This window comes from Physeter macrocephalus, unplaced genomic scaffold (assembly GCF_002837175.3).
Source record: "Physeter macrocephalus isolate SW-GA unplaced genomic scaffold, ASM283717v5 random_1039, whole genome shotgun sequence".
NCBI lineage: Eukaryota > Metazoa > Chordata > Mammalia > Artiodactyla > Physeteridae > Physeter > Physeter macrocephalus.
This window is the reverse complement of record NW_021147036.1, coordinates 1-14,913: the sequence shown is the minus strand read 5'-3', so window position 1 is coordinate 14,913 and position 14,913 is coordinate 1. Positions and strand designations below refer to the sequence as shown.

The 14,913-nt window shown below is 47.1% G+C and overlaps 1 protein-coding gene across 1 annotated transcript in view; it reads right to left on the bottom strand.

Moving 5' to 3' along the window:
- LOC114485589 (insulin receptor-like) overlaps positions 1–14,469 on the bottom strand; it is a gene marked incomplete at its 5' end in the record, with an annotated part of 21,154 nt that extends 6,685 nt beyond the window's left edge. The window contains 7 exons of the mRNA XM_028487322.2: positions 798–957; positions 1,046–1,156; positions 2,173–2,417; positions 4,977–5,044; positions 6,610–6,709; positions 9,975–10,134; positions 14,326–14,469. Coding sequence (XP_028343123.2) covers positions 798–957; positions 1,046–1,156; positions 2,173–2,417; positions 4,977–5,044; positions 6,610–6,709; positions 9,975–10,134; positions 14,326–14,469 — 988 coding nt within the window. The remainder of the gene's footprint in view (positions 1–797; positions 958–1,045; positions 1,157–2,172; positions 2,418–4,976; positions 5,045–6,609; positions 6,710–9,974; positions 10,135–14,325) is intronic.
- Between the last annotated feature and the right edge of the window lie 444 nt (positions 14,470–14,913).

The window sequence follows — 14,913 nt, the reverse complement described above, 5'->3', positions numbered from 1 at the left end:
GGTGCTTTGTGACCACCTAGAGGGGTGGGATAGGGAGGGTGGGTGGGAGACGCAAGAGGGAGGGGATATGGGGATATATGTATATGTATAGCTGATTCACTTTGTTCTACAGCAGAAACTAACACACCATTGTAAAGCAATTATGCTCCAATAAAGTTGTTTAAAAAATTAATTTAAATTATTTTTACTGAATTTAAATTAATCTAAATTAGTTGACTGAATTTAAATTATTTTATTTATTTTTACTTAATTTCATTTTAGTTTACTGAATTAATTTCATTTTAGTTTACTGAATTTAAACTAAATTAGTTTCCCACATTTTCATTATTTTATTTTATTTTACTGAATTTATTTTATCTTACTGAATATATTTTATGGAATTTATTTTCTTTTACTGAATTTAAATTAGTTTAAATCAGTTTACTGAATTTAATTTATTTTATTTTACTGAATTTACACTAAACACAGTGGCCAGTGGCTGCTGTGCTGGATGGTGCAGATAAAAATCGCAAGCTGCAAATAAGAACCGCAAGCTGCACAAGCGCAGAAAAATCACGGCGACTCATTCAGCCTCGCCCCTGTCACACCTCCTGCAGCACCTGGCACAAATACTACTTAAAGAAGTGAATGAGTGAATTAATGAACAAATGCAATTAAATTACAGCATGAGGACTAGGTCCCCGTCCAAACCCTGCCCCTTCCCGATATTAGAAAAGATTGAAGCACTTGCTATAGACAACTCCTCCTGAAATCAGAAGGCCTGGCCCATACATTTCAAAGCAGAAAGCCAGACGCACCTCCAATTTTGACGGTAAAATCGTGGGCGACCATGCAGTTTCGAGCTGCGAGGTCCCGGTGTACAAACTTCTTGGCGTTCAGGTATGCCATCCCGTCGGCGATCTCCGCAGCCATCTGAATCATCTCTTGCAGGGTAGGGGGAGGGCGGCCGGGGTTATTCTAAAGGCGAAACATGGGGTCGTGTTCAGTGACACCAGTGCCCGAGGCCGGGAGCGGGCGCCCCACCGGGTACCTGGAGGCAGCTCACCTCGGCCTCAGGCCGCAGGGAACGGAGGTAGCTCTTCAAGTCCCCGTGAGCCATCAACTCCATCACCACCAGCGTCGGCTGGCCTTTGGATACCACCCCCAGGAGGCGGACCTGTGGAACAAGCATGGGGGGGGGGGCAGTTCTTGGATGAGGGTCTGTAGAAGATGTCCACTCACCCGGGTCTCCCTGTCTGGTACCTGCATCACACGCAGCACCCTGCTCCTGAGTGGACTGTGGAAAGCCCTGGTCTGCCTGGCTGAAACACCAAGGTCAATGTCTTGTTGGGTTGGGGAGTGGGAGAATTCGGAACTCTCAGTCTGGTGGGAGGGGGAAGCAGACAGACCTGCCCCCACACAGCAACATGTCAAGGCAAACCCTCGTATCTCTGAACACAAAGGTCCACTTCCAGGGCTTTGCACAGCTGTTCCCACTGCCTGACCCTCTGGTTCCCTCGCCTGAGCTGACTGTCCTCAGCTGAGCTGTCCACACGGCTCGGTCCCTGCACTGTGAAGTCTCTGTTCAAATATACCTTCGCCACTGCTGCATTCCCAGTTTCCCAACTCTGCCCTCCTCTCCCCTGCTGCCATAGCATCATCTCCTTGTGGACAACATCATTAATCTACTGGGTTTAGACTCTGTCTCCACCCGTGGGATTGAGAGCTCCAGGAGGGCAGACATCTGCTGCATCCCAGAGAGGAGAATGGAGCTCAGTACAGAGCAGGTGCTCCTTGAATATGCGTGGGGCAAGGATGAAAGGACACAGGCTCAAGGGGAAATTAAGGGACCATGGTGGGAGCAGAAAGGCAGGGAGAGTCTGTGCTGACTTGGGGGGAGCAGGGAAGGGGTGGACCACTGTGTTTAAAGGTTACAAAGGAGCCAGGAAGAGGGAAGAGATGGAAGATTCTGGAAAGCAATGGGACAGTGAAAAGGGTCTTGCTCTGAGTGAGGTGGGAGAGGATGGGATTTGAGAAATGAGAAGGGAAGGGCCACCTTTATTTTGGATGTTCAGCAGAGACGGGGCTGGGCAGGAGGTCCACACCCAGCATCCTCACTGCTCTATGCAATAGGAGGAAGGACAGGTATTAAAGGAAGACTTTTCCTGCTCCTGGAGCCGACTCGGGACTCACCACGTGGTGGCAGGTGAAGCCCTTCATGACCGAGGCCTCGTTGAGAAATTCGATCCGCTCTCGCAGGCTGGCGGACTCGTTGACCGTCTTCACCGCCACTCGGGTCTCCGCCTCGCCCTTGACAATGTCCCTGGCGTTGCCCTCGTACACCATGCCGAAGGAGCCCTGCCCCAGTTCTCGCAGGAGCGTGATCTTCTCTCGAGGAACCTCCCACTCATCCGGCACGTACACAGAGCAGGGAAACACTACACCTCACTTATCTAAACAGCACCCTTGGAGGATCCCTCAGGGGTCCCTGGCCATCTCCCACCTGAGCTCCCCCTCCCAAACGTTCACTAAGTGACTCCTGTGATCCAGATCCTGTGCCGGGCAGTGGGCACAGAGCCAGGAACAGGACAGGCAGAGAGTGGGGAAGGAGTCCGGGGTTCTGGCCAGTAAATGCTAAGCTGAGCCTGCATCCCCATCCTTTCTGTCTGAGTTCAGAGCCCTGTTACCAAAGGATGCTAATTCCCATCTGAGCCTGTTATTTCTGCGAAGTACCAAGGGGATAGGGGATGACCCTATCCGACAGGTGAGTGAGCTCACCCAAGACCACCCAGTGCCAGTGGATCTGCAGATGGGATGCAGCCACATAAGTGAGAACAGAAGAACCACCCAGCCAAGCACTGTCCAGGTGGCGAACCCACCAAATGGTGTTTGTTTTAAGCCACTAAGTTTGGGGTGGTTTGTAACGCAGCAAATAATCTGCAGACAAATACACAAAGTCCTCATAAGAAAAGCCAAGATGTTTTCTGCCCTCCTCTGCACCTGTTATGGGCTGAATTGTGTCCTTAGCAAATTTATATGTTGACATCCTAACCCTGGTATCTCAGAATGTGAGTGTATTTGGAGATGGAGCCTTTACAGAGGTGATCAAGGTAAAATGAGGTCATTAGGGTGGCCCTAATCCAGTCTGACTGGTGTCCTTGAAGAGGAGATGAGGACACAGACACACACAGAGGAAGACCACGTGAGGACACAGGGAGAAGACGGCTGTCTACAAGCCAAGGAGAGAGGCCTCAGGAGAAACCAACCCTGCTGACCTCTTGATCTCAGACTTCCAGCCTCCAGGACTGTGAAGAAATCAAATTGTTTACTAAGCCACCCAGTCTGATCACAGCAGTCTGAGCAACACGATATGGTCACCAATGGCTCTTTCAAGGACATTGGATCAGACAAGCGTTCTGCACCCAAATGAACTCACAGATGTTCACTGGGGGGGCCCTCAGGGTGCTGACCTTGGACCTTTCCCTGTGTGTATCCCTTGGCCCAGAACTTCCTGGCCTTAAAGACCCATGAGCCCCAATTTCTAGCTTTCACTTAGTACCCCTGTGCTCTCAGCCATTGCTGCATCCCCAGAAGGAAGCAGGACAGGAGGGTGGAGAGGTGGTCCTGAGGTTCAGCTTCCCCATCTCTGATACGGTTAACAATGCCATTCTCAAACAGGCAGAGGAGGCTCTGGATTAACATTCACCTGCTCCTGCTCCTGGGCTCTGTGCATATTCCCACTTGGAATAAACTCCTTGTCTAGCTTCTCTATCTGATGCTTTGAGGTCTTGCTGAGCCTGCCAGGACTGCCCATCCCAGGGGTGGCCAATTCCCACAGACAGTAAATGACGTGCCTGTGAGTCCACTTTTCATGTGCAAACCAACCAATCCACAGCCCACACCCCAACCCCCTCCGTGATCAGGCTCTCACACTCTGGGCCACTATCCCCCTGCCCTGATCACCCCAGGGCCAGTTTGCAGACAACCAAGGACAGCCCCTATGCCCCAGCCCCTGCTGAAACAGTTCAAACTAGCTCATCCTATGTCTTACCCTGCCTGACCTCTCCTTTCCCATGGAAAAGACAATAAAGCCTCTTGCCCACGTTTTTCCCTCACTCCTCTGCCTCCTGGCCGACCCTGGTGCTTCCCCATGTGGCCCTGCCTCCTGTTTCTCCGGACTCTGTGAGTCTAAACTTCTTCCTCATGACAGTCACTTGCAGGTCTGCATGTCTTACCAGACTTATTTAAAACAAATCCCAGGTACCCTTAAGAACACCACCCCTGCACCCCAAGGCAGCATCCTGCCAGGCAATGGTGTTCATGCCTTGAAAGTTGCTTTTTGAATTTGCTGCACGAAGCACTTTAGAAACTTGTAGTGCAACAGCTGCCTTCACATCTGAAGGAACAGCCAAGCCTTTTCTTCAGGGGTCACTCACTGCCTTTGGCTACAATCCAGGGGAATATGGCCATTGATTCTGCCATATCAGCATCACACCCATGGTCAGCTGACAGCAATAGCAGATGTGCCCCTGGTACACACCCAGCCTCCCACCTTCCCCACCTCGTCCCTGCTTCTTGTCTGCCCCATCCCTCATCCCCAGTCTCTCACCTTGGCTTCTGATTCCCACCTCCGAGCCTGGATGGCCAGTTTGGTCACCACTTTCTGGCTCCGACCCTCGGCACTCTCTCTGGCACAGGATCCGAGCTCTATACCCCCACAGCTGGGGCACCCAGTTCATGGCCTCTCAGCCAAGCCCACGCATGGGTCCCAGGCCAGCTAGATAAGCCCATTCAAACAAGTGCCAGACAGCAGGTTACTGACTGCTCCTGGTAACAGGGTTTCTGCAGCAAGGGGCAGGTCTGCAGACTCAACTGAACAAAAGGACTCTTCTCAGCACCCCCCAGGGTATCAACCCTTGACTGTCACTTGACAGTGATGGCAAAGGAAACCGAACAGCGGGATTCTGGTCACCCACAAGGGAGGGGATCATACTCACCATCGCTGGCACTGAGGTACTCAGGGTTTGAAGAAGCATACAGTGGTCCCAGTGGCCCATCCGGCTGCCTGCATGAGAAAAATGGAGACATTCCATCTTGATACCCTCACAGAACTCTGTGGGTCATTAGCGGGAGGTTACAGCCTCCTCAGTGCAAACAGCCACCCTTATTAGCAGCATGCACGTAATCCTGGATGCAGTTTGGGGTGAGGATGGGGGACCCTTATTTTTTTAGCAGAAGCCCGTCAGATGGTACTTAAGTGCATCACCATGGAACTGCTCACTCGTAAACTACAATTTATGGTTGTCAATATAACATCTAAAAACTGCTCGTCCACTGCTGTTCTGGAACCATCTCATTCCAGCTTATAAGAAACAACTGTTGAATTTTCAGGAAATTTGCAAGCCAGTTGTTAAATACAACCACCATTTAAAATTAAATTACACAGGCTTGCAGTTAAATACATTATATTCAAAGCAAAGGTAACGAATATTCAAAACCAATTATCATACTACCTCTTACTTTGATGGACTGGACACTCTTCAGCCCTTCTGTATTACCTTATTTATTTATATGGTTGCATCCATATGGCAGAAATACTATATATCTGTGATTGACTGCATATCTCTTCCCAACTCTGCGTTCAGTGACGTCATGTCTGTAGCTTGAAACTGGCCACAGTGGGAACAGTCACAGCAGGGATAAATAGGCAAATGCTACATACCAAGACCGATATATTGTTCTGTTGTACATCCAGGCTTGAGAAAGTGATGGCAAAAATGTCAGTAATGCAGATTAAGCTTAAATGTGTGTCACCTCTGTAGCCATGACATTGCCAATGGCGCAAAAATTGAGAAAACATGCTTTCAGTATTTAAAAATTATTATCTGATTCTGCGAAAGTCATTCCTATTGTTGACGAACACATATGCCTTATTTCATTTTTATCTTGCTCTTTAATGTAAACAAAATATCAATCAACATTCATCTTGGAACTACAGCCGTTCATCAGTTGCACTCATCGATTGGTTATAGATACAAAGGTTCAGGGGAAATAAAATTGACAAAAACATTTGGTGAGGATTAAGTGGCTGTAGGGAATTTATGATAGCGAGTATTGTATATTGGATTATGATCATTATCTGTAAATTGCATGCTATGAATCCTTTAGATCACTAAGATTTACAGTAAATTAATTAATTTATTAATTTATTTACTTATTTATTTATATCCGCTCCGCGGCACGTGGGATCCTCCTGGACCGGGGCACGAACCCGCGTCCCCTGCATCGGCAGGCGGACTCTCAACCACTGTGCCACCAGGGAAGTCCCCTTATTTATTTATTTTAAAAATATTTATTTATTTATTTATTTCATTGTGCGGGGTGTTAGTTGAGGCAGGCAGGCTCCTTAGTTGTGTCATGTGAACTCTTAGTTGCAGCATGCATGTGGGATCTAGTTCCCTGACCAGGGGTTGAACCGGCGCCCCCTGCATTGGGAGCGTGGAGTCTTATCCACTGCGCCACCAGGGAAGTCCCTACAGGAAATTTAGATATAACTCTATCTACATGTAGGCATACTTTTCCCTGAGAGAGCTGGTTGTTAAACATTTACCAGAACACCTCCGTGCTCACCTCTTTCTCAGGAATAGATAAATACTTCCGATCACAACACTGAAGAGAAAGACAAAGATGAGGGGGCCGATGATAATTTTTGCGATATTTGATGGCACGTCTACTGAAATAGAATAAGAAAATATAGGTCTCACATCAAAATGTGTTCACATCAAAGGTCACACCGGAAAACACATCTACATGTCCAATGGGCCACACCCACTTGTCCCCCTTCTCTAGTCCCTGAACCTCTCCTGCGGTGACCCCCGACCACTGTCCATCACCAGCTTTTCTCCCTTCACCATCGAAGGCCACCTTCACGGGCACACAACCCAAGCCATCAGGCAGGTCCCCACACTCAGAAGGTTCTGCTCTCTGTTTAATGCTCTATTGTCCCTGTCTGGAAAGTCTTAATAATTTTTAAAGAAGGAGCCCTGCATTTTCACTCTGCACTGGACCCTGCAAATTAAATAGCTTATTTTAATCCCAACAGCACCTCTGGCAGATGAAAAATTCACCAGAAGTGCCCTGTGTTTGCTGGGGGTCGTCCCCAAAAAACTAAACCAGCTGAAGAAATGCTATGTAGCCTTAATTCTTTTTAATTCACACACAAGGCTGAGTTGTCTAGAATTACAAATGCATCCACGTATTCAAACTCTTCCAAGCCAAGGAAGAAAGTGAGTTCTGGGAAGCCAGAGAAGGAACCTAGTCCTTCAGGTCTTTAATAATAGTCGTTTGCTGAACACTTGGGAACATGCCAGGCACTGCTTGAAGTGCTTTGCCTGGGAGATCTTAATTAATCATCCCATAAGCCAAGGTGGGAGGTGCTATGACCAATGCTAGTTAACAGATTGGGAAACAGAGGCTCAGAGAGGTGAGGGGTCATGCCCAAGTCCAAGAGCTGATCCACGGGGGAGCAGGGATTTGAACTCGGGCCATCTGAGCAAGTTCTTGACCGCCGTTCCAGGCTGCCTTTGGTGGCCATCTCTATCCAGAGGCATCTCATCCTCCTGGACCTCCCTGAATTGACAGCAAACTTTCTCCTTCCACCTCTGGTGGCTCCTGGCATGGAGAAAGCCTCCCTAGATATTTGCTGATTGAATGGGACGTGAAAAATGGAAACCGTCTGGTCACGTGCCGTGGTCGGCAAGGTCCCTCCTCCCCATCCCTTGGCAGGGGAAGCTGGAGGCTACCGATGGCTCAGAACCCAACACATCTCAGGGTAGAACCTGAGATCCATGCTGCCTGCCCCACCCCGTCTCTGTGTCCCAGATCCCACAGTCCTTAGTTTCCAGCGGCCACCAGAACTAGGGTGTGGGAAGGGAAGCACCCAGAGTGCAAAATTTGAGAGGAACTGCTGCGCTTGGCCATGCCAGGGCAGAGTCAGCCCCTGAGGGTGAGTGCCTCTTTAAATTTTGCACCCTAGGTGTCTTGCTTGCCTCCTTGTTATTTAAGAAAGAATTTTTTAAAGTAATCTAATGTGTCAAACATTTAATTCTCCAGATTTTTTGCTATTATTAGTAAGCAGTGCTGGATTTCCTTGAACATTTATCTTTTTTGGACATCTCTGATCATTTCCTTAGGGTGAAATGTCTAGAGCCAGCACCGCTGGCTGAAACAGTAAAAGCCTTTGTAAGCTTTTTTGATACATACTATTAAAGGACTACATTTGAGGACTCGTCTACCATGAAACAGAATATCCGTGTGTCTGCACTCTTGGACAACACTAAGGACATAATTAAAAAACAGAAACAAACAAAAACCTTGCCAATTTGATAAGTTAAAAATTCTATCTCATTCTGATTTGCTTTTTTTTCTTTTGGTGTGGTTTTGAGTGAGGCTGGACCTTTTTTTCCTTACGCTTTCTATTTTTTCTATTTCTTTTTAAATAGGTTATTTATATCCTTTGCTTATTTTGTGTGAGGACATATATCTTTAACTCATAGGAGACATATATACCTACTCATTTTGTAAGAAAGATATTAACTCTTTGTCAATGATATTACAAATGTTTTTCCCACTTTGATATTTTCCTTTGAATTTTATTCATGGTGTCCCTCCAAATCCTCGAAAAATCCTGCGTCTTAGGAGAGTCTTTTTTATTGACGATCCCCTTGGAACATCCCTGAGTTTATGCTAAGACATGAGATGGTTCGGGATGGGGGCTGGTCACCAGGAAACCAAGTGTGTGATTAGAGGCGGGGGGTGGCCTCCAGACAGGGGGAGGGGCTGGAGGCGGAGTTCAATCATGTGGTCAGTGCTTCAACCAATCACATCTGTGTAGTGAAACCCCAATAAAAACTCAGCTCACCAAAGCTCAGAGGAGCTTTCTGGCTGGTGAACACATCAGTATACCAGGAGGTGACGTGATGTGTCCTGATTCCTTGGGGGGAAGACACAGGAGCCGTGTCCAGGACCCTCCTAGCCTCCACCCTAGGTGGCTCTTCATTTGGGTGGTCCTGACTTACATCCTTTGGAATAAAACTGTCATTGTCATATAGCATTTTCCTGAGTTCTGTGAGCCATTCTAGCAAATGATCAAATCTGATGGGGTTGTGATAACACCCAAATTTGTAGCCAGTCAGTCAGAAGTGCAGGTGGCCTGGAGAACCCCCAAAACTTGCATCTGGCATCTGTAGTGAGGGCAGTCTTGGTGGGAACTATGCTCTTTTTAATTTGTAGAGTCTGTGCTAACTCCAGTGGAAAGCATCAGAGTTGTAGTGCTGTATGTCTGGTTGGTGTCAGAACCCTGACACCACACAAGTTCCCACTCCTCCTGGCCTAGAATCTCCTTTCCTTCCAAGTGTCTGGGTTCCTACCACATGTGGGGCTGAACATCTTCCGCCTCAGCTCATACACTCTTCCAGTTTCCGCCAAGATGTCACCACTTCCAGAAAGCACTCCCTAACCAGCTCAGCTCTCCCCACCTCTCCTCACCCTACTGTGCACAGTGTATCCAGCTCACCCAATGGCAGCACTTCCTGCCTGCAGGCCAAGAGCACACCCAAGGCTGAGCAGAGAAGCGCCCACATCCTCCCTTGGAGGGCATGGTCTATCTAAAAACAAAGATGAAGACACCAGGAACAGGAGCTAATGTGTTTATCAGATATGCCCTGTGCCAGCCACTTGACATTCATGATGTCACTGAAACGTCCCTTCACCTCCAGGGGTGGTCCTAGTATTATATCCATGATCAGATGAGGAAGTGCAGGCTCAGAGAGGGCATGCGTCTTGCCCTGGTCACACAGCAGCAGCCGTTGGACCCAGGAGTCAAGACAGAGCCAGTACCCACAGCCTCCACGCTTCCCCAACCATCCTTTGAAATGTTCTGCTGTGTTCAGCACCAAGCACAGACCCTACCAGTCCAAGTGGCCATGCAGACTTACAATAGTCTGTGACATAGAAATAGGTGGCTTCCGTCCAGGAGCCATTGCCCGCCAGGGAGGTGGCCCGAACTCGCACGCTGTAATTCCCGGGTGGCAGACCACGCAGCCTGCAGCCCCGCTCCAGAGCAAAATGCCTGCGGGAGACGCAGAGGTGCAGCTCCTAGAAGACAAGGATCCCACTCAGAAATGACACGGATGGAGTTAGGCACGAACACTGCAACAGGCAAGCGACTCTGAGACTCGAGGAATTACAGAACCTTAGCCCTATGGATAAGGCACAGACAGAGAGGTTATCACTGATACATGATACATGATAACAGCCAATCTTCCTAAACCACAGCCAAGTCTGTGGCTCAGATCATGTCATTTAATTCTTATAACCACTTCATGCTTAGCCTCATGTTAGAAACAAGAAAACTGAGGCTTGGGGTGGAGGTCTGGCAAACGTTTGCTGTAAAGGGCCAGAGAGTAAGTATTTTTGGCTTCAAGGGGGCCAGACGGTCACTGTCACCAGCTCAACCCGGCCATCCTAGCTCAAAAGCAGCCAGAGATGGATCCTGAATCCTGAAGCTATAACATCCGTAAACAAATGAACGTGGCTGTGTGCCCACAAAACACGGTGGATGCTGAAAGCTGAACTTCATAGAAATTTACACATGTCAAGAGATGCTATTCTTCTTTGGATTCTTTTCAACCATTTGAAGATGTGGAAGTCATTCTTAGCTCATGAGCTGCACAAAAACAGGTTTTACATAAATAGTTTGCCCTCCCCTGATTGGGGAGCTGAAATGATCTGTCCCAGATCTCATCGCTGGTAAGTGGCAGGGAAGCCCTTGAACCCAGAACCATCTGGCTCCAAACCTCTCCTTGAAACCACCATGGGGTATTTTCACCAGGACTCCAGAAGGTCAGGCAAAAAGGGACCCAGATCACCTAAATCACCTAAGAACAAACCAGTTACATGGGCTTAATGTCTTAAGGACAAATTTTAAAACACCTTCCTTGCCTTTTGATTTATTTTACCATCATTAAAAGAGTTGGGATCTACTTAAATGTCTGGCAAGAAAAGAGCAGATAAGTAAAGCATACATGTCCCAGCAATAAACATGTAAAAAGAAAGAAACCCAGAGCTTATTAGGAAAGGCGTGAGGCTCACTGGGAAATATGACCGCGAAACCTGCAAACCTCGGCCAAATTTTGAAAACTTTCCAAAACAGCTCCAGGCTAATAGTGCATGCAGAGAACTGGACTGGAAAATTTCAGGAAGGAGTGGAGAGAGAAACATAAAAACTCCCGTGCTTATCATGTGACAATAACAGCAAGAAAACAGATCGGGCTGGCGGCAGGGGTGGGGAAGTCTAGTCCAAAGGTTCTTCCAAGTAGAATGAGTCACCAAGTGGAAAGGGACATATAAGCAAATATAGAAACCAAAGGTAGCTGCTATCCGGGATAAAGGGAAAATACATCCCACAGTGCTGGTCATGTACCTCGAGGGGTGGGGACGGAGAAGGGAGCGTGATGGAAGGAACTAGAGGCAGGTCTCTCCATAGACACCAAAAAAGCAAAACAAGAAGCAAATCTGATGAAGAGTGACGAAGCCAATGATAGACGTTTGTGCAAACAAGAGGAAAAAAAAAAAAAACAGCTCAAAACTGCAAAAACGTACTGAAGCAAAGGATATAAGTGAACAAAAACTGAAAATCGATGCTCTTTCCAGGATGGAGGTGGTCCCTGGTACCAGGGTCCCCCAAGGTGGGAAGGGAAGTGGTGAGGGGAAAAATGACTCTAATGCAAGGTTCAAGGAGAGGCAGAATCAAAAACAATGCAGCTAGAGGTGATTTTGGCTGTTAAACTAGCAAATAAGGGGAAAAAATGACCTCCCACCAAATGCTGGAGAGAATTTTGTAAAACTAGCAAAGTCATATCCCAACAGTACAAACGGTATAAAAATAGTTTGTGAATGTACCTCAATTAAGCTGTTATTTTAAAACCCTCATGCCTAAGCGAATCAGCACACAGCACTGTCATGGTCATAGGATTGGGTGTCATGTGACCTCCGCATGGCTGGAAATGCTGGGACACAGACTCTCTCTTCCTCTAGGCTTGGCACTGAGAGGATATGAAGATTGGAACCACTAAAATCACAGCACAATCAGGAGCTGCTGGAATCACTGCAAGGACCCCTTGAGATGCAACAGATCCAAAGGAATGCTGGATCCAGCTGTGCCTGATCTCCTTCGACTGTTCAGTTATGGGAGCTAATAAGCTTCCCTTTTGTCATAAGCCACTTTGGATGGGGTGGGGGGGGCGTGTTTCTTGGCTGCTGGTGGAAGATGAAGAATAACAGCTTAGAAGATCTAAAATCCAGAGCCTGTAATCTCAACCTCTACATTATACTGGACAATGGTCACCCCCAACATCATTTTAAAGGGGTGTACATCCAAGAGTTTTATGGATATACCATCCTCTATGTATCCATTCTCCAATGGACAGACATCTAGTGGCTTGTACTTTTTGCTAGTGGTGAAAATCTTATGCATAAAGCTTTTCCACCACCCCAAATTTGAATTATTTCCTTAGAACATATGGGATTGATACATATGGGATAAGATATTAAAGAAACTCTGCAATAATGGCTCCCTATGAATCATGTCTCTCTTTATACACCCCTGAGGGCTCCCCTCCTATACTGATGCTGGGCTTGGCCACTGGACTCACACTGGTGAACATTTTTCCTTGTTTCTTTTGACAACGCTCTGCAGGACATATAAAAACAGGCCGAGGGTCAGATTTGGCCCACAGATGATAGTTTGCAGATTTCAGTTCTAAATCATCATCAAAGCTGAATATTTGGACATCAAGAGATGTGGTCCCAGGAAGGATCAACAGAGAGAGGTCCATCTGTCCTCTCTGGCTTGGGGAAGCCAAGCTCTGCCCACCTGGTTACAGGATGACTCTCCCTCAAAGTTCCAAGAAGTCAGACAGTTTTGCTACAACTTCTGTTAGGGGTTGGCAAACTAGGGCCCGCAGGCTGAATCCAGTCCACTGCTTGATTTTTGTAAATAAAGTTTTACTAGCACACAACTACTCCCATTCATTGTCATACTGTCTCTGTCTGCTTTGGAGCTATAACAGCAGGGTTGAGCAGTTGATCCAAGACGATATGGTTCCCAAAGCTGAAAATATTAACTCCCTGGCCCCTTATAGAAAATGACCTCTCATCCACATGATCACCCTTAATTGCCGATGTCAGGCGCCAGAGCCCAAAGATCTGGGTTTGCGTGTTGGGTGTATGACCTTGAGAAAGTCTGTTCACCTCCCCAAATTTCCATTCTCTCAGCCATAAATGGAGACACTAGCAGATTTTCCCTTAGAGGATCATTGTGAGGTATAAATGGATCATTGCAAAGGGCTCAGTTGATGGCAGGGTACACCCTCTGGGTCAAACTCAGGAAGGTAACTTGACATCTGCCTGAAGTCACCCAGTAAAGGGGAGAAATACCCTTAATCAGGTCCAAGCCCCAGCAGTGCCTCTCTTGACAGGTGTAGACCCCAAGCCCTTTCTGGGGCTAGAGACCTGCCCCACAGTGGTTACAGGCTTAGAGTAGGGACCAGCAAATCCCAGCCTGCTTGCTGCCTGTTTTTGCAAATAAAGTTTTATTGGCACACAACCATACCCCTTCATTTACGTATTGTCTACACGGCAGCTTTCACAATGCAAAGGCAGAGTTGAGTATTTGCATCAGACACCATCTCACCACAAAGCCAAACATGTTTCCTATCTGGCCCTTTACAGAAAAAAATTGCCAACCCCTGGATTAGAACATCAGATAGTCTTGAGTTTGAATCCTGACTCTATTCTTATAAACCTTGGATGCCTCATGTTTAAATTCTGGATGCTTCAGTCAGTACCAAGTTCATTTGGGTTATTCTGAGGATTTATTGCACTGCACTGGTCCCGAGAGACATATTATTTTCACATTTTGACATTTCTGAAATTGGAACGCATCTTACCATTAGAATTGGCAACAGCTTTTCCTCTCTTAGCAGTCTATAAGGATAACAGGGCCTCTTATCACACCTTAGATATGGTAAAATAGGATAAATGAGATACCATGTGTTAAGCATTTAGCATGCATAGGGCACACGGTAAGTCCTGGGGATAGTTTAGCTACAATAAAATTTGTAAGCTGGCGTTTCTGACCCATCTCCCTGGAAAGTCATATATCAAGGCTTTGAGTCCTCATGACAAAGCACCTGATGAGAGAAGCGCAAGAGCCAGAATTTAAGAAGAAGAAGGAGGCACCAATGACAGCCTTGAAGGCACATGCCCAGGCGTCAAGGATCTTACCTCTTCGCCGTATCGTCGATAACTCACTTCGTACAGCACGATCAGACCGTTGGGTTCCTTGGGCTCCTGCCACATCAAGTGAACGACGTTGTTCTCGAAGGTTTCGTGGGTCACGGGGCCAACAATATCATCTGCCTTGGCTGTAAGGAGCAGTGGTTAGAGTCAGGGACCCGATCCCCGGATCAAATCCCACCCCCACCACTTAGCAGCTGAGTGACCTTAAACTGGGTATGTAACTTTCTTGTGTTCCATTTCCCTTATTGGAGAATGGACATATAAAGCTCGTCTCATGGCATTCTCTACATATTTAGGTCTGTCTGTCTATCAATCGATTGATCTATGTCACATCCTGTTGAAATGGAGCAGGGCCCTATGGTCTGTGTCCCCCATGTCCTCCGCCTGCCTTCTGTCTGTGGAAAAACTTTAGCCAAAGAATAAGTTTAATCAGAGAAGGGAGAAAATGCAGAAACAAAGGAAAACAGTCAAAGGAGACCAAATAATAATAATTTAGTCATTAAGCAAAGTCAAGGACCTTTAGTTCCTTCTCAAGGGCTATAGATAATATTGAGTCCTATCCTGTGAGCTGTC